General features: G+C 54.4%; 1 protein-coding gene across 1 annotated transcript in view; it reads left to right on the top strand.

Annotated features, from left to right (window-relative positions):
- SH3RF3 (SH3 domain containing ring finger 3) overlaps nt 1–20,012 on the top strand; it is a 376,001-nt gene that overhangs the window by 261,679 nt on the left and 94,310 nt on the right. Inside the window, exon 4 of the mRNA XM_050753008.1 lies at nt 4,938–5,291. Within this exon, the coding sequence (XP_050608965.1) occupies nt 4,938–5,291 (354 nt within the window). The remainder of the gene's footprint in view (nt 1–4,937; nt 5,292–20,012) is intronic.

The raw sequence follows: 20,012 nt of genomic DNA, 5'->3' as shown, positions 1-20,012 counted from the left end.
ACCAAGACATGGGTTTCGGGACACGTTCCCTCCCTTGTATTGCGCTCACAAGCCCCGTCGCTCGGTGCTAAGGTTGCTCTTCCTCCACTCTGGGTCAGGGCAGGGGCCCGAGGGGACACAGCTATTTTGCGCCGGTTTTCTTATGTAGCTGGGCGCCTCCCACACCACCGCTCTTCTTTTGATGTTACAGCTGCTGCCCTCCCTCATGACTGGCTTGCCAATCTTACTCCTTTATAAGAAAAAAAAAAAAATCCCCCTGCATACATTCAGTTTAAAGTCTCCTCAACCAGACCCAGGGATTTGGGGTTACTATACTCTGGCGCTGTCATGGACCCAGTGCTGAAATCCGCGGGTTGGCCACACCTCCCCACCGGAGTTAGGAGACCCATGGTTCCAGGAGCTGCGGGGAGAGAGTCTTCTCATTCAACCCAGCCCCACCCTCGGATGCAGCCACAACGCTACAGCACACTCTAAACCAAGAGCCCATTCTGTAGAACTGTTTAAAGGATGGATGGAAGAAACTCTTCAGCTTTTCTTACCTTTCTAGACAGTTCTGTGGTTAGAAAGTGGTTGTGGAAGAAAATCACATCTAACCTAAGAAAGCTGGGGAGACAAAGTGTTCGGAGGGGCTTTGCTGAGCCAGGAGGCAGCCACTCGATGTCACAGAGGCCATAGGGTGATGAGCGGGGTCCCCTGTGGGATGGTGATCCCTGGCCCAGTCTTTACTGTCCCATGGACAAGACTGCACCGCTCACTTGAGCTAATCTCCCACCCCATCCAGTTTCATGTTCCCAGGAGTATCAGCCCCTGCAGAGGGGCCCCAGAACGGGGGCAGGCCCTGGGATGGGCAAACTCCTGCCCAGGTACCAGCAGCAGTCCTCATGATGAATGGATAAAGTTGCCAAGACGTTTAAAATATTGAGTTATCATTTTGTTTCCATTTTGTATGGAAGATGAAAATGTGTTCTCTTTCCATTAAAAAACGTGAAAAGTGTAGTTATTGGGTGCATTGGTTATGTGTGTGCACATCCATGTAGGAGGGCGGTGTCCACCTGATGAACAAACAAGGTGACCCCACATGCAGATAGAGCCACTGGAGTCCTTTCCTTTCCAGATGGCACCTTGCTGGGAAGGGGTGCACCCTCGGGCCGAATCCATACCACACGGGAGGGCAGAGCCGCCGGGCTTCCCTGCAGCATGGAGGCCTGTGTGCGAGACAAGTCTGCACCAACTTGCATAGTGAGGAGCTGGGAAGGCGCGGCTGCTCCTAATGGGTGCACGAGAGCTGCCGTCCCGCACAGGTACAGGCAGGCGAGGGCGTCCTGTGACCATGGGCCCACAAGGATGTGTGTGGCTGGTGAGGGGCCTTCTGATTGGGATGGCACTGGTGCCAAATCTAGGCCCAGCTTTATGACGTGACTAATTGGAGCTTGTTGTGCAGACAATGAAAACTTCCCCAGATGGTGAGTTTTGTCCCAGGATCAAGTCACAGATCTGTAGCAGTGCCTGGGACTCCATGGCCTGTGTGAGTCTGGCAAACCTGGTCCCCAGTGGTGGGTGGAAAATGACACCTCAGTCCCATGCATGTAGAGATGCATCAGCGTGTTGAGGCCCTCCGGGTTAGTCCGCTCTGTACTTCCAGAATGAAGACTGCACAGGGCAGGAGGAAACGGGCCCATGGAGAAGCCCCTTGGCTCAGAAGCAGAGATGAGTCAACAGGATACAGCCTAACCACTCCTCTTCCTAGGAGACCCCTTGGCAGCGGTTTGCCTGCCTGGCTGCTGCAGGGTTGCTGGGGATGCTGAAGCTTTGGATGAAGCATTGAGGACTTTCTTCTTTGAGTCAGGAGTTCTTACTTCTCCTGCCATCTGTTGAAGCTGCCTATCTTGATGGAAGCTTTTTGCCTTCACTTTCAGCACCGGCCTTGGGCTGGGGTTGCTAAGGCATGAGGGATGCATGCTGCCTCCCCACCCTCAGTCTCCGTCTCGGCCGTGAAGGGGGCATGGTGCGGTCACTTGTGAGCGGCCTCTCAGGGACACGTGCTGGTGGCCGCCCAGTGCTCAGTGACATGTGGCACTGCTGAGGGGCCAGGCACCATGCTCCTGGCTGCTGTGGCCCCTGATGAGAATAGGGATCCTGGAAATCTACGCTGACATTCAGATCAGGGCCCCATCTCTTCTGGACGTGTGTACAACAACCTGTTGGTGCTTGGATTTCCTGATTTTGAAAACAGTTTTCAGTACCAACTCAACAGTCACAGGGGGACTAAGTGAAACACTCCAGGCCTGTTCCTTTGGGGAAAAGGGAATCATTTGAGCCTGGCCTCAGCATTATTGCTGCCATGATTGCTGTGTAATGATGTCCCAAATGCAGGCACGTGGCAGGTGTGTTTAGAACGTGCTCCCATGCCAGTGAGTGAGATGAATGGAGGACCGCGCTCACTGTGCCCTGCTGTTCTGTCTTCCTCTAGACCCTGTCAAGTGGGCAGAGAACACTGGGGTCCAGGAAGCTGGCTCTCAGGTATTTGGAGAGCCCCACGGAGGGCTGTGGGAGGGAACAGGCACTGGTTTGTTCTCTGAGTAGCGCTTAGGAGGAAGCAAATGAATACAGCCATAAAATTGAGCAAAACAGCTGAGCCTGGTTGGAGGAAACATTTCAAAGGAAATAATCCTGGATTTAGATCACACATGTTGGAGCCCGGAGTGAGGTTTTTCGTAACCTTCCTCTGAAAGGCAGATATTTGTAGTGGAAACGCTGACAGCCATGTGCCTGGGCTGGGTCTGAAGGCAGCTGGAACCTGCAGCCGTCCTGCTACCCTGCTCCCCTGCTCCTGTGATCTGCTCCTGTGATCTGCTCGGCCTGCCCAGAGCAGCCCTGTGATGGAGCCGCCCTTTCTCATGCCACTTAAACTCAGCAGGGCTTCTGGGTTTTTTGTTTTTGTTTTTTTAACTCATCAAGGTGCTACCAGCTGCAAATGCTAGCTCTGTATCTGGGTGAGACCTGGCGTCTCCCTTCACTGGTTCACAGCATTGAGGGGAGTCTCCTAGACGAGGCTGACGTCAGACTCAACTCCTGGTAGGTGTAGGGGACAGGCCCCTCCTGGCACCTGCTGGCCTCCCATGCCAGGGCTTAGCCTATATCCTTAGCCTATGCCAAGTGTACACCCATGGCTGGCCACAGAGCGGACGTGACTGCCCCAGGTAGCCTGCACGTCCACAGCGGCTCACGTGGTCCTTCACTTGCCTGCTATGGTCTTCCCACCTTCATGGATTTCACTGACTCACTGCCCCTCTCCTCTTCCTTTCTGAATCCTGTAACTACTTTCCGACAACTGCCGAGTCCCGTTTTTCCCATGAAGGCTTCAAACTGCCCCCCAGTGGCCTACCTGCAGCTTTTGGAAAGCCCTTTGGCCACTGGCCTAGGTGCCTCTGTGGTGCCCTACAGCACACAGCCCAGTCATGCTGCTGCAGAGACCCTGTGGGCCCCAAACCCAAAACAGTACCCTGGCAGACAGAATGTGCCAGCCCCTGCACAGTTTCTGCTTGGTGAGGAGAAAACTCAGAGACGGCTCCCGCTTCCTCCTGCCCCGAGCTCTGTGCTCCTCCAGGGAGCTCTGCCCAGAGGGCAGCTGGCATTTACTCAGTTCCTTCTGCTACTTCTGGAAAGGTGAGGGAGAAAGAGTGGAAGCTCACAGGCATTTACCCAGCCTGATGGCATTTGCTTAACCCAGCTTGTAGCAATCATCCCATGCTGATTCTAGTATCATATTTTCTTCTCAGCCACCTCTGTGTACACAGTAAAGAGTTCCCTCTGCTTTATTCTTTCAAATCACTGCCAGCTCCCCATATAGGTATGCACTTAGGTTGAGCCGAGTACAGCCTAAGGAGGAAGGTGCTCCATTGGGCAACCGAGTGGGAAACTTCCTCCAGGTGTAGGGTCAGGGGACGCTGTCACTCACAGGTGGTGAACTGACCTACCAGGCCCCAAGCACCAGCCCAGGGAGCCTTTTCTCAGAGCTGGTACCTCCCCAGGCTGTGTAATTCACCGACCTTCCCCCAGTGGGTGTGCCTGGGCTGCCCCTCCCAGCCCCTCCAGGCGATGCTGCAGCCCTGAGAGGAAGGATGTGGCTTAGCCGGCCAGGAGGGTTTCTTCCCCAGTTGCTCATGGACTTGAATCTTCATGTCACCTTTCCTGATAATCACCACCCAGGATCAGAGTTTCGTCAAACTCTTCGCTGCACAAAATGCCTGCTGTCTTGTAGAACAGGTGGGAGATGTGGGAAGGATTCATGTCCTGAGACTCGCCAAATCACTCAAGATGACAGATGATTGACACTTCTGGGGTGCACTCAAGGCCAGCTTCTGGGGCTTGACTGCCTGAGGGGAGGCGGTTACTGAAAAGAGCTTCCCTGGTTCATGCTGACCAGAGCAGACTCCCCTGCCACAGCTGGTCACCAGCCATTAGAAAGTACATTCCAGTCACATGCTTTGCAATCTCCTCCGGGGACCTGCAGTGCTCAGGGCAGGCCGGGAACCTGCTGTTGTGGAGCATGCAGGGCCAGCCCATGTCTTCTCATGCGGGGCTTCCTTCCCGTCTTGTCCCTGGTCCCTGACTGTCTACAGGGCTGCACCGTGCATGCCAGAAATGGCCAACAGTTGAAAAGATTGGGGAGACAAGGTAGTGGCCCTTGGAAAACACTTCCCTCTCTCTGAGTCCCCTCTCTCCGTCATGGCTCCTGGGGTTTTTGAGCTGCTCCAAAAACCTTGTCAATAAAACCTATGCCACCCCACCAGCCTCTGCTGTGTTTTCCCTGCCGTCTGACCGATTTGAACACATTGCCAGGTTGTGAATGGGAACGTGGCCTGGAGAGTGCAGAGGGCTGGTGTGGCACGTGACCATGATTTAATGAAGCCCCCGCTCTCCCCTTTCTCACTCAGCTCAACGACTCCGCCAAGCAGCTCATTGAGATGGACAAGCCGTGCCCAGCCGCTGCATCCAGCTGCAATGCCTCCCTGCCCTCTGACTCCGGCGCTGTGGCCAGCATGGCCCCAAGTCCCACTTTAAGCAGCTCAGGGGCGGTCAGTGCCTTTCAGCGGCGTGTCGATGGCAAGAAGAACACCAAGAAACGCCACTCCTTCACCGCGCTCAGTGTGACACACAGATCCTCCCAGGCTGCCAGCCACAGGCATTCCATGGAAATTAGCGCTCCAGTGTTGATCAGCTCCAGCGATCCCCGAGCCGCGGCCAGGATTGGAGACCTTGCTCATCTGTCATGCGCTGCTCCCACCCAGGTAACATCCCGCGGGCCAGGGCAGGCATCCCTGGGTTCTCTGGGGTTCTATCCTCAGCTCCACGTTCAGTGCTCCCTGTTCCTCAACTAGCATGGAGGCCAGCCAGAACTGCCCTTTGGGGTTGAGTGGGGTTTGCCCCTTGCTACCTGGCACTGGGTCCCGCCCCCCATCAGAAGCGTAGAGAATGGTGAGTGTGCCCTACCTGGTTCAGAAGATGGCCTAGTGGTGTGTGAGCTGATTCTCAGTGGTCCAGGGAATGTCTGAGTAATACCCACCCACCTCATGACAAGGTTTTTCTTTCCCATGTCATTTGGCTTCTGAATGTCTGATTATGTCCTGGAAGAGTGCTAGCTTAGTGCTAGCATATTTTTAGCATCTCTGCAATGTTTGCTAATTTCCCTTTCAAGAGAAAGAAAGAGCCAGAGCTCAGAACCAGAATAAACTATTGTTGAGTACTTTCATTACTATTGTTTCTACAGATACCTTCTATTTCTAGACTCCATTTCCACTAGTTTTTTTTTGTAAATTGAAGTAACCAAAGCAAAGCATTTAAAGGCTGGGCACAGTGGCTCATGCCTGTAATCCTGGTGCTTTGGGAGGCCAAGGCAGGAGGATTGCTTGAGGCCAAGAGTTCAAGATCAGCTTGGGCAAGACTCTGTCTCTACAATCAACCAGTCAATAAAATAAAATAAATTGATTTTAAAAATTTAAAAATAATGAACAATATTTAGTAAGTACTTGCCTGTGACTCTGACAAGACCCTTCACAGTGCCATGCACAGGGCAGGAATTGGGCAAGTTTCCCTTTTATGAATGCAGAGACTGCAGCCGGAGATGGAAGGGGCTCTCCAAGTGCCCGACAGGGCGACCCTGCAGTCACACTCCTGTGCCATTGTCCTCAGACCTCCTCTGGACTGTGGCAGGTGTGCATGGGTGAGCCCAAGGTGCCCACACGATGGTACCCACGCCATTTCTCCCTGCGCTGCTGCTTCCCACCCAGTGGCCCACCCACCACCACACTCCACATTCCCTCCAGAGTCCCTCTGGCTGCCCTGGACACGCCTCAGAGCAAGGGCACTGATGTGTGGGGAATCCTGGGGCAGACACCCATAAGCAACTGGTTGAGAAGAACTGTCTTGTTCAAAATCACAGTGAACTCAGACAACTTTACACAGAGAATTGTGAGCTTCTGGAGAAGAGCCGTGTGATCTAGATGTGCCACATCAGCCTACACACACGCACACATGTGTGCACATATGCACTCCCATGCACATGTGCACTCACACATACACATGGCACACACGTATACCTGCACACACACACGTGCACTTACATACACCACCATCCACATGCACACCTACACATACACACACGTATACACATATACACCTGTGCACACATGTGCACTTATATGCACCCCCTCCACATGCATACACATGCATACACGTGCATTTACACACACACCGCTCCAGGTGCACACCTGCACATACACGTGCACACACACATACATATACACATATGCACCTGTGCACACATGCACACACTTGTGAACTTATATGCTTCCCTTCCACATAAACACCCACACATAACACCCGTGCACACATGTAGACATTTATACATGCACACACATATTGGTGGATACACACTCACCTGCACGCATAGGTGTGCACACACACACAAATGCTAGCTCTCATCGGCGGCTGAGACTGTGGTCTGGAATGGGTGCTGTAGTATCTGGAGCCGTAACCGTGCAGTCATCTGCCCCCATGGTTACCCCACTGCCTGGAAGCTTCCACAGCCTGTGCCTGGGAACGTTCCCCAAGGAACAGCCACTGGGGCTGCTGGTGCATTTTCCTTATGGGGAAAAGCACAACCTTGGTCTCAACCCTAACTCCACTCCTGACCTGGGCTAAATTCTTCTTGAGCACCTCCTATTTGGAAATGCCTGGGAGGGGCATGGTAACTCAGTGTCGGGCCAGCATGGCTGTGCTCCGTGCGTGTGTGCACATCTTGGGGGTAAAGCCACAAGCAGTGGCTCTTGGAAGAGTCTTGCTTATTCTTTGCTCAAACATCCTGGACACCAGGCAGGTTGTCATGGTGGTGCTAAGACTCGGGGAGCTCACCGTGTTTGTCACCAACGACAAATTGTGGTAACTCTGGCCCAGAGCTGGGGTCCCTCCTTGGCACCCTGAGCAGCTACTGGCGATGTGAACAGTCGAAAGTTGTGTTGTGAAACAAATTTGGCTCAAAGGGAAGTTGCGGCAGGTTTGAGGGGTGCCCCTAAGGAGAGGACTGAGGAGCAGCGGCCTGGCCCTTGTGTACCACTTGGGTAGGTCTTTTGTCTCCTTCCTCCTAGAAGAGCAAAGGCCACTCTCACTGTAGTCGGGGACCCCCATCAACCAGAGGAAGGGCCCTTCTTCCTGATCACCAGCCAGAAGTGGCCCTGGAACTGCCAGGCCAGCACCTACCCCCACAAGGGTCTGGCCTGTGTCCTGTAGTTTGTGGGTAATATGTCCAAAGCTGCCCTTGGTGTTCCTTGGAGTTCTAAGAAAAGGAGCCCACAGGGCCCATGAGCTTTGCAAAGCTGCTGCTGTGTCCCAAGAGGGCCTGGGGCATCTTCTCCACCACTTTCCCACAGGCCCCTGAGATGTGGGCTCAGCGCACGCAGGTGCAGGATCTGGTTTCCTCTCCTTCCCGCATCCTCACCTGCACCAGCGTCTCATGTTGCCATGGCCTCTGTGTTAAAACAAGCAGAGGGAACCTTTCTAAGCCGTCTGCAGTCTGATGTCTACTGGGGCAGGGAAGGGAACAGATGTTTCTATTAATTTGCATACTACCTGGCTCCACAGGGATAGGAATTAGGGATTAGTGGGACTGGGATCCTGGGATCCATTTACCAGCAGTTCGACTTGAAGTGAAAGTCATGGCCAGGCTCCTGACTTTAGTTTGGGTCACCTCAAAGGGCAAGAGGTCAAATAAAGCAGATGCCGCCTGTCTCTTTGTCCTGATTTAATTGAGGTGCTGGGAGACAGAAGGGGCACCTGGTGCAGGTGTGAGCTGTGCGTGCTGCCCTTGCGGGCTCCAGTGTCCTGCTATGGTCTGGATGTGCCCAGAGACCAAGCCCTCCCGGTCTGCCGCTGCTCTGCACTGCCTTCCTGGTTCCTACCACCTTGCTGGCCATGTGTGTCTGACCAGGAAGTGCCTGGCCTGAGGACTGGCCCGTGGCAGCCAAGGCGAGCCAGACTCAGGTCCTTCTGTGACCACAGTGCTGCAGAGACTCTCTTCCCCACCATGCTGGCCACACCCCGGGAGAGGGAGCCCAGACCCAGGATTCTGTGGTTAGTGGGTGGCATGGCACGTCGGCTTTGATCATTGGCCTGGAGAAATTCAGCATTGCTATGTGCATGCGCTCATCCACAAACAGAGGCCTCTCGCGTGCCAGCACTGCCATCTTGGGAAACGTGGAGCGGACAGAGCAGGAAGGCCTGCAACCCCAGGCTCCTTGGTGCCCACAGCATGGGGCAATGCTGGCCCCAGCAAGGGCCACTGCAGCAGCCAGTCCCCTGCCTCTCATAGTCCCCTCAGGACCCAGCGTGTCCATTCAGGCTGTGATAAAGAATATCTTGACTGACAGGATGAATTCTTGGCACCTGGCGACTGGGGCCGTAGGGGAAGACCGGCTGGTGAAGTGTGCGAGGCTGGTCATCTGGACCAGGACTTTTGGGCCATGGGGAGCAGAGGATTTCAGATCGTGCGTTGTGTGTCCCAGTGCGTTTACTTTTGGGGTGAGCATGGTATGGTCCCCGACAGTTATTGAATCCTCATTGAACACTGCACTGGGTTCTGTAGAAAGGTCCAAACAGCAGGTGTCTGCCCTGGAAACGCAGCCAGCTGGAGTAGAGATGAGCCATTTGCTGGGCACTGTGCTGTCCAATGCATCGACTGCAGTTGATCCACAGTCAGGGTTGGTGGGGGGATGTGGATGAGGAAGCCCCTCAGCTGGCCGAATTAAGGGGTTCTCGCTGTAATGGACTGGTTTTGCTCTTTCTTTGGTGTTGTCTTAAAATAGAAAGGAAGAATGCTTCAGAAATGAGTCTGAAGCACAGAGGACACTTCCCTGCTTCTCAGAGTGCCTGAGCACCGTGAAGCCTGGGCGCACAGCCTGAGAGCCCCGTGCTGGCCGAGGCTGGCCTCCTCCCTGCGGCTGTCGGGGATGCATCTGTGGTTTGCCTGTCCCCATCTCTCCTTTGGCTTCCTCTGCTGATCTCACTTTCTCTGTCCTGGCTTGCATCACTTCTCAGCTTCCCCGGTTGTATGGCCCACCTCACCCCACAGTGAGCCAGTCGTTCATTATTTCTACTTCAGAGATGAGGAAGCTGAGGCCCCCCCGGGTGGAGGTGACGCTTCAGGGCCGTGCTTCCGTGCCAGCCCTCCCTGGCCTTCCAGGGCCCCACCCTGGCTGTTAGGAGTGCTGTCAGGACACGGATATCACTTAACTTTCCAGTTTGCTCTGTAAAATGCACAGGGCTGACCTCAAGCCAAAGGAGACGCGCAGGAGAATGCCAGCAGGTCCCTGCAGTGTTCCGTAAAGTGCCCCTGCTTTGCTTTTCTTTTAGGCTGAGGCCAGGCTCAGTGCAGCGCACAGGACAGGGTGCTGGGGTGGAGGTGCGGGCTCCCACTCTCTAGCTGTGTCACCCCAGGAGAGTTGCTGAACCTCTTGGAGCCCTGCAGTTAAGAGCCAGCCTCCAGAGCCAGACGGCCAGGTTGAGCACTTATCCTTGTACCTGCAACCGTGGGAAAGCTGCCTGACTTCCCAGAAACTCCGCTTCCTGTCTGTTAAATAGAGCCAAGCTGTGCCCCCCAACACCCTCATGGTCGTTGCGAGGGTGGAGTGAGGGGGTGCGTGCGGGCCGCCCTCCTCGGTAGGTGTACCTTGAGCGTTGGCTGTGGTGGCTGTTTCTGCTGCTCAGGGAATCGGGGAATGAATCACCAGCCCAAGACGCCAGACACCAGACACATCATCTCTAGTCACTGTTGTCTGCTCCAAGAGCCCATCTCTGGCTTGGTGCTGTGCTGGGTCTTGGAGGTTTTGGAAGGCTGGCGGTGGGTAAGGAGTGGGTGTGGCCGAGACCACTGCAGGATGGGAAGGAGGGGAAGAAGTAAAGGAAGGAGAAGAAAAAGCGTCAGAGACTCTGACACCCACACAGCCTGAAATATCCACTGTCCAGCTCTTTGCCGGAAAGGGCTTTAGGCTGAGGCTTTGTTGATGAGAATGCTGAAAAAGAAGAGCTGTGAAATAGAGGAGAGAGCTGGGAGCTGTGTAAGGTGAGCTCGAGACCCGGCGGGGAGGGAGGTGCCGATGCAGAACAGGCCAGCGCCTGGGTTCGGAGTAGCCATGTGGGAAATGCTACAGGCTGGAGACTGGGAGTCTCAGCGGCTACTCTGCAGGGGCAGGGACGGGGGACAGAAGGATGCGGGAGTGGGGCCTAGAAGGAAGCTTTGCCAGGTCTGGGCCGGCCACAGGCACAGTCACGGTGGCCAAGGAGCTGCTGGGGCTGCCGCTGGGCGCCTCCCAGAAGCTGCCACGGGAACACGGGGCCTGCGCAGGTGGGGTGCGGCCCAGGCTGGTGGCCAAGCAGAGCTGACCTTTCTCCCACTGGGTGCCCTCCCAGCGCCTCTCTGGAAGGCCCAGTCCCATTCTTCTCTCACTGACCTACTGCTTCCTCTTTCCCCTGGATGTGCTCGACTCTCTGCAGTCTGATCTTGTCCACCAGCCCTGCTGCTGAAGCTGACCCAGCCACAGTTACCAGTGCCCTGCCCAGTGTCCTCCTTCCTCATCCACCATCTTGACCTCTTGACAGCAGTCGGCGCTGTGGACAGCACCCCTTCCTGAGCCTGTCCCCTTTGATCTGTGACTCTTCTTTCCAGTGCAGCCCTGTCCCAGCCCCTCCTGCCAGACCTTCTTTCTAGCTCCTACATCTACACAGATACCAGTGCCCCCCGCCTTCTCTTCCCATCCTGGGCACACTCACCCATGGGGGCTCACCCTCTCCAGAACCCCAGCCAACGTCCCTAAACTCTGCCTGCCGGCACCTCTTTCAAACTACAGATTCTCTTCTCCAACTACCTGCTGGCTTCCTGGAGAGACGCCTCGACTTCAGTGCATGCCAGGAGCAACCGATGACACCCCTCTTTCCGCAAACCTGCTTCCCCTTCTGTGTTCCATCTGCTCTTCAAGGAGTCACCACTGTCCTTAGGTGCCCTGAGCTAACACTCTTCGTCTTCCCCAACGCTGACTCCCTGCCCCTGAGTTCCCTGCTGAGTCCCTTGGAAGGTTCTGGGGAGCCTTCAGACTGGCCCTTGGTTGCCTCTCCAGCTCCCGGCAGCACTCTCCACTCCCGAGAGCCCGTGCCAATCTGCGGCCTGCGACCCACACTGCTCTGGCCTTGGCTCGTTTCTCCCCCAGACTGCCGCAGCTAATCCCTTCCCACCTGCCCATGTCCCTTTTGCTGCCCCTCAGCATGGCATTCTACCCACCAGGCAACCACAGACACATACCTGTGCAGAAAGGCGCCTGCCCACTCTTCAGGCCATCTGACATGTTCACCTCCTTTGGCAGCTTTCTGTGGCCCCATGTCACCTTTCCACCGCCAAATCAATTCCCCCACTATCTCTTTGCCTGCAGGACTTCCCATGTGCCCATGATGGAACATTATTTGTGTGTATGGCTGTCCCCGCTTCCTCCCTGGGCTTTTAAGTCCTTGAAGGCAGGAGCTAGGTGCCAGTGGCCCACAGGTGGGGCTCTCACACGCTAGCTTCCTTCTTGGGTGGGCCACAAAACAGCACCAGCAGCATTCCTCATTGGATGGTCTTGTACGTAAAGCAGCGTGGTAGCTAAGAGGCTGTGTGACCTTCCCCAACCCTCACAGGCCTGGCTGCACGTCGATGGCTGGGGAGAGGACACAGCTGTGGGGCCCTGGTTGAAGGTGTCCAGGGCATGCAGCTGGCTGAGCCTCAGCTGGCCCGTCCTGCTCATGTTTGCACCCCTAGGGATTCTTCCTTTGCGACTGGGAGAGGTCAGAGGCTCAGCTGGTGCTTCGGGCGTAATGGAGTATCATTCACACGTCAGCGCTCTGGTGGAGGAGGAAGGATAATCAGAGGAGGGGGAAAGAAGCCATTCAGGCCACCTCTACTATGACACATTTGCTTTTAAGTTATTGGATCAAATTGGGAAATGATTGATTACATTTTAGAAAAATTTCCTCATAAACCAAGTATGAAATCAAGCAGGTGCCCGAGGACCCTCTATGGGCAGTCAGCTCTGGAGTGCCTGCGTCCATCACTGAGAGTGGCCACATCACGTGATAAGCAGCCCACGTTCTCCAGGGCACCAAGCTGCGGACGCTTGCTTCTCACTCATACTGTGAGTCACCGGCAGAAGAGGGCTTGGCTCTACCATCCTCACCCGGGACACCAGCAAACAGCCACAGGCTGAGTCCAGCCACTGCTTCTTTTGGTAAATGAAAGCTTTGCTGGAACAGGGTCACACACGCCCATTTGTGTATCATCCGCAGCTGTTTTTAGGCCATAACAGAGATATTGAGGAGTTGTGGCAGAGATTTGTAAGACCCACACAGCCTGAGATGTTTATTACGGAGCCCATTACAGAAAACGCCTGCTGACTCCTGGTGTAGAATGTCTCCAGGACCGTAGCAGGGGCAGAAATGAGGCAACTAGAAATGAGGTTTCCACAAGGAAGCCTCTGCTCATGCTCTTTTCAGTGGCCAAAACCAATCCTACAGCCCCGCCCTGTTGAGGGGGTGGGCACATGGAGTCCAGCAGGGCCTTGAGGAGAACCGTCTCCAGGCGTCACTTCCCTGCAACTCAGCAAGTTTGCATTTCTGAGCACAGAGGTTGGGAAGCTTCAAAGGAAGAGCTGACACCTTTCCAAAGTAAGGCCGGTGTGGCTCTGACGTTATGCTTGCACTGCCGTGGCACCCACTAATACTGCCCATGAGTGTCCTGCCTCTGGGCAGGGGCTCTTGGTGGCTCCAGAGTGTGGTCAGACGCAGGCTGACTCGCCATCCAGCCAGGACCAGCACCTTCACTGGCTGTTGCCAACTTCCCTGCTCTGGAGAGCACCATGACTTACAAATTACCTCCAAATAAGCAACCCTTGGAGATTAGGAACATACCCTTTAAAATCAATGGAAGGGGAAGTGTTTGAAATTCAGCCGGGAGAACATCAAAAGAGAACATTTGTCAAGTCTCTTCGTGTCTGAGAAGTAAATGAGGAGAGTTCCTTATGGAAGCTTCTGGGCAACTTTAAAATGCATCACCAGCTGCTATTTGTCTCCTATGCAGCTTCCTGTGTTGGCTGGGTCTTATCTTTGCCACAGGACAGACAGACAGATGCTTCAAGCAGGAGGAAGTGCTGGGGAAAAGCTGAAGGAGCTGAAGCAGGACCTTCCTGCCTCAGGCCTGGCAGCCCCCAGACTTACTGCTTATAACCTATGCAGCCTCTGGCTCCGGCTCTGGCTCTCACCTGCAGAGCACGAACTGCCTGCATAGCGGAGCACCTGGGCTTATTTTTAGCATTTTCAGAAAGTTATGAATTTAATTACGTGCCTTATAAGGAGGCAAAACAAAAAGTAAGGGAGCCTGGGATGAATTTTTTAAAAATCCCATTGTGAGAATCTTACACAAGAAAACTTTCTTCTACAAATCTGGAAATAGCTGTACCTCCGTGACTTCCCAATCCTGGTCTTTAAGTGGGAACAGAGGACACCGTGGCTGCCTGCGACCTGGCGTCCTGATGATTTTTGTCAATTGCAAAGCTTGCCAAACACGGTGCAGGGTGCCGGCAGCGTTTCTTTTGCTGCTATGACAAGCTAGGAACCGGATCCACGGGTTTCTGCCTGTGCCTCCAGGCCATCCTTGGACAGTGTCAGGAAAGATCCTTGGGTCTTCTTGGCATTTGGAGAGCATCCGGGAGCTCTGGGTGGGCACTTATTGGCTGGCAGCATAGGAGAGCCACTCCCTTGTCCTAGCAGCTGTTGAAGCCATATCCTGCAGGGATCTACAGAAGGTTTTTCATGAATGGCCACCTGTAGGCCCCATGGAGCCCACCAGGAGACTAGCATACAGTCCATGCCTCAGAGGGTGGAAAGAAGGAAGGGCCTCGATCAGCACAGGTAAAGCAGGAGGAAACCAGGCCACTGAGGTCGGTGTCCTCAGGGCTATAATGAAGGCCCATGATGGCCCTAGACGGGAGGACTGTGAGGAGCTAAGAACCTTCTCCACCCAGTTCTCCTGACTGCCTCGGCCTCCCTCTGCCAGAGCTCATCTGCCCTCTCGCTCCAGGCTAAACCGCCTGCCTATCCACAGGCATTATCTGGATGCAGTGTGGGTTTGGGGGGCGAGAAAAACGGGGTCCCACATGCCCTCACGCCCAGGCAGGGTTTGCTCTCAGGACCTCGTCCCCCCATCACTGTCCCCTCTACCAGCCCGTGAGCTTTGCTGTGGTAGAGAGTGCTTTCCCTCTCTGTATAGGCAGTGCCTGGCACTGGCACTCTCAGAAGGACGGATAGACGGACACAGTGAATTAGAGTTGAACAAAAGGATATTTCAAAGTCCACCCCTCCTGCAGCCACTGCCTGTAAAGGAGGCACTTTCTGTTTGAAGGCAGAACGGATGCACAGTTGGATGTGGATGAATATTTTGCCTTTTATGCAAAGCAGGACGGAGATGCCTCTGGCCTGATGGGTGCGCACAGGGAGGAGGGTCCAGGGCCTTGCTACCATCAGAGGCAACAGGCAAGCGAGATCTGTGAGGAAGGCCATGAGCGGAGGCCATCCACGTCTCTTCCTGATAGAAGAAAGGCTCTAGGGCAAGATAGGTTGCTTCTTAGCTGAGGCTTGGGAAGCCCTGGGTAGGTGAGAAAGGGGTCCTATAACTTCCTTAACAGACCTCCCCTTTCCTCTTAGTGTTTTCAGATTTTCATTCCCCAAACTGGAGTCAGGTTGTGGATGTGCTCCTCCTGTATTCCACTGTTTTAATCCATTCTCCTTAGTAATATTGTGGGAATTCCTTGTTTTTCGTTCCAATTATTGGCCCAGTAAGACAAGGGCAGAAAGGGGAGGAGGTTCATCTTCTCATCATAGACACCTAGAGCAGGGGCAGCAAGCTTTCTAAAGGAAACAGCCAGATAGTGAATAATCTAGACTTTGCAGCCAGGTGGTGTCTGCCGCAGTGACTCAGCTCCAGCCTGCAGTGTCAGAGCAGCTGGAGACCGCAGTGAATGGTGGGCGTGGCTGGCTGCCAATAAAACTTTATTCACAAAAGCAGAATGCTGGGCCAGATCCAACCTGTGGGTGAGGATCAAATATCCAGCAGCAAATTTGGAACTCCTGCGGGGGCAGGTGGCCTGTGGGCAGCAGCGGAGGTGAGTTCTGGCCTCCATCTTCAGCGGCGAGCAAGCAGTTCCCCTCACCAGCTGAGAGTGCTGAAGTTATGTGGGCAGAAGGCATGGCCGCTGCCTCTCCCAGGACAGACCCCCCTCGCTGGGGCTTCCTGGCCGCTGCCCTCCCCGAGAGGGAGATCGAGAGGCACGCGGGGCCTCTGGCTGCACAAGCTGCTTGCTTTTCTTTGCAGAACCAGGCAGAAGAATCAGGCCATAAATGTTTTATTCTAGAGTTTTCTTTGGGAAGCAAGTTCATGAGGGTCTGATGTACACCCCGTGTAATGGAGTGGGAGCAAGTGATGAATAACGCATGCCCGTTTCACTGCTCCTTGGGGGTGATAACAGTGTTTTCTGGACTCATATTAAAAGTTTAAACGAGATGTTTCTTCTCAGGGTCTTCGTCTGTTCCATAGTGTCACTGAAAGAGACTCGGAGCCCCCGTACAGCCTGCCAACCCCCAGACCCCCTTTTTTCCCTTTTAGTAATCCCAGCAGGAAACTACTATGGCCTGGTTCCCAGCCACTGCTTAGGGGCCCCATTACAACGCAGCGGAGGAGTCTCTAGTGTCTGGTTACAACCGGGCGGTTTAGAATCGGGGAACCGTGGCCACAGCACTGCCGCCAGAGCTGACACCAGGCTTCCAACCAGGGGAAGGCTGGAATTTGATGAAACATATTGCCGTCACAAATGACAGCCCAGTCTTTACTGACTAGCGGCTCCAGGGCTGTGTGCCATTCACCTGTGAGCTCTGTGATAGGGAGAGAGATGCAGGAGCAGTGGAGCTTGCCTGGATCCAGGGCACTACACAGTCAGGCTAAGCTCCAGCACTGACCTCGGTGTGGAGGGCCCCCACAGCTCCATGCACCATCAGCGCACACGCTGTTACTTTACTGTTTGCTTGTGCTAAGTTCCATCAGACGAGGCCAACCTCTTCTACCTATAGCCCTGTCAGCTGACCCTGCACTACTGCGCTCGTGTGAAATGCTCACAGGCTGTGTTGTTGAGCATCCTGCCCGAGGGAGGGAATGCTGGAGTGTTCTGTAGGGTCAGTGCGTCAGAGAACTGGGCCGCTGCATGGTCGGCCAGCTCCTTCGGAACACGTGTGTCCACTTGCCCAGGCCAAATCCTGGCGGATATCCATTATGGAGCCATTTAAAAAGACCATGGTTTAAACCTACTTCATTCTAGTCGGAGCCTTTTCCTGGGCATGGGCTGCTGGGCGCGACTTCGTGGCAGACAGGGCTGCACTTAGCTTTGAAGTCGGAGCAGAGATTTCCATCGGGTGATCTTGGAGATAGGATGAACATCTGTCTGAGGGCCGTGTCCCCAGTTCTTTTTACTCAAAGGCACCTGGAACTCCTTCTCTTTTCTTGTTTTTATCACGGGCTGACTCCCTCACTCCTGCCAAGTCTTTACTTATCCCTTAAGGCCTGGAATCGTTTAAAATCAAGCCATTAAAAATCAAAGCAGCATCAGAAAGGTGGCTCGTGGTTAGGAGGAAGCCAGGCCTGCGTCCAGGGCCAAGTGCCACGGTTGGAGCTGGAGGCAAGGAGCCCTCAAGTCCCCAGTGTCACAGTCAGCAACTCTCAGCCTCGTTGTGAGTACTTCAGGGGAGAGGAGCCATTGGTTGGGGGCTGGAAACGCATCCAGCGCAGGCCTTGCAGGGTGCTGGCCATGGGGAAGCCCGTGCCTTTACTCAGGAGTTCCTGGTTACAGTCATTTAAAGGAGAGGTGCCTTGCCCTGCAGTTGGTTCCTGCCAGGGTTAGCAGTGGCTGCTCATCTCTGCCCCCCAGCAGGCCTCGTGTTCTTGGGAGTCACATTGTGTACAGCTGGGCCTGTGGCCCCCAGTGTGGTGCTGCTGAGCCCGTCAGTGGGAGGACCGCTGACCCCCTCCCGCTGTGGCCACCAGGAAGCTGCTGCTTGTTTGCATCCGTAGCAACAGAGACCAGATTCAGAGGACAGACTGACACCGTCAGCATCAGGAAGCCATGACCAGTGTGCCCGCCACTTCTTTGTACTTTTAGTTTCTATATCCCTGAGGGCAGATCCCAACCCAGCGTTGCCTCCTACACAACAGGATGTCCTATGGCACCTCTCGCTCTGGGCACCACACCAGACATCCATGCTAGGAGGGCCGGCCGCACGAGAGCCATGCTCAGCCATGTCAGTTTTAGGCATTCTTCATCTTGACCTTTGGGAAAAAGCATTTCCACACATCTGACCTCTCTCTCCGCTCCTCGTTCCAGCTCTAAGTAATAGCTTGTTGTTAAATCCCACATATTTGCTAGGAGCGTTCGCTGTATCAAGTGTCAGCTGAAGGCCAGGATTCCAGTGAAGCCGCCGGAATGTCTCCCTCCTGCTGTCTTTAGGGACAGCCTGTGTCAGGGTAGCCAAGGCCCCAGCCCCCCGAATGGGCCCTGTGGCAGCTCCCACTGTCCATGCCCCAGGCTCCTTGGCTGAGCCCTCCCGAGCCTCCTGACACCCAGCCCTGTGGGTTGCTTTACGCTGGACTCACACAGGGCAGTCGGTGGAGGCCGGCACAGATGGGATGGTGAGCCTTCGGCCGCCGTGGTGCACGTGCATGTGCTCTGCACGGTGTGCACTCTCAGCCCAGCCTTCAGCCTCTGCCCAGCAGACAATACACAGCCTCCTCGGTCTCTCCCGGCCAGACACATTGCCCCCCTTTCACTGGAGTATGGCTTGAGCAGCTCCAGGACATTGGGAGGTGGAGATCCATGTGCCGGGGCAGGCTCCAGGCAGGCCACCCTCCCAGTGTGGCCCCACCGTGGCTCTAGCTGCACTTTGCTTGTGCTGTGCTGGTTTGGGACAGCTTGGCTGCTTGTGGAGCATTTATCGGAACAGGACAGCAGGCATGGGAACAAGAGCAGGACCAGTGCGTGCCTATCATCTTACATACCCACTCTTCCCGCTGCTACAGAGCCGAGTGCCCAGTGCCTGGGAGCACAGAACTGCCGGCCCAGCCCCTGCTGGTGCTACAGGGTCACCCCTGCCCTTTGTCAGCTCCCAGGATCCCCTGACAAAGATGGCACATGGGGGATTGAGACAGACACAGGTTTACCATCAGCCAGACCTCAAGTGTTAACTCTGTTATTCTTCTCATACCACTGTGGAAATGTTTCAGGAAACCATTGTCACTTGATATTAAAGTGTAGATTAAAAAACAATGCAATTATCCCAAAAGGCAGCTCCCCAGGGGAGCAAAGTTGTGGTTTGGTATGTAAGTTTCCTGACTTTTTGCCATGAAAATACATGTATCACTGTCAAAAATTAGATAAGCCTTCATATGCAAGGCTCTCACCTCCATTTCCACTCTGCATACCTTACATGGCCCTTCAGGCCTGGCCATGGAGACCACGGCACAGGCGGCAGTGGGACGTTCTCTTTCCTCATCAGCCTGCCAGCCCAACACCATGGGACATTTTAGCTTGCATCAGGAGTGCAGGTTTTTCATATCATAAACAGTGCTGCTGCGAAATCCTTACTTGTACCTCCATTCTGACTTGTCTGATTATCATTATTTTATGTATGTATGTATGTATGTATGTATGTGTGTGTGTGTGTATATATATATGTACTTTTGAGACAGAGTCTTGCTCTGTCGCCCAGGCTGGAGTGCAGTGGCATGATCTCGGCTCACTGCAACCTCCACCTCCTAGGTTCAAGCAATTCTCCTGCCTCAGCCTCCCAATAACTGGGATTACAGGTGCCCACCATCATGCCCAGCTACATTTTGTATTTTTAGTAGAGACAAGGTTTCACCATGTTGGCTACGCTGGTCTCAAACTCCAGCCCTCAAGTGATCTGCCTGCCTTGGCCTCCCAAAGTGCTGGGATTACAGGCGTGAGCCACCATGCCTGGCCTGTCTGATTATTTTAGGATTCATTCTTAACAGGAAACTGCTGGGGCTACAGGCTTTTTTTCCTTCTCTGTCTGTCTGTCTGTCTCTTTCTATTTCTGTCTGTCTACCTCTGTCTCTCTCTGGGTCTCTGTGTCTTCCTGTCTGTCTCTCCCCCTCTAGAATGGAGAACAGCTTTGTCTACAAGCCCAAATCACCAAGACGTGGGGCTGACTGTGTGAGAACTTCTCCGGCCCCCCATTCGCCTCCCTATTCTGTGCACTGGGGCCCTGCCCCCACCAGCCCTCCACACAGCACGGGCATGTCACGAGGGCCATGCCCTGCGGGACTTGAGTTTTCAGGCGTCTCTGGTACTAACTATGGCAGAACGGGACAGAAACCA

Source organism: Macaca thibetana, chromosome 13, assembly GCF_024542745.1.
Source record: "Macaca thibetana thibetana isolate TM-01 chromosome 13, ASM2454274v1, whole genome shotgun sequence".
NCBI lineage: Eukaryota > Metazoa > Chordata > Mammalia > Primates > Cercopithecidae > Macaca > Macaca thibetana.
Note: the sequence above shows the minus strand (reverse complement) of the source record. Positions and strands in the feature narration are given on the sequence as shown.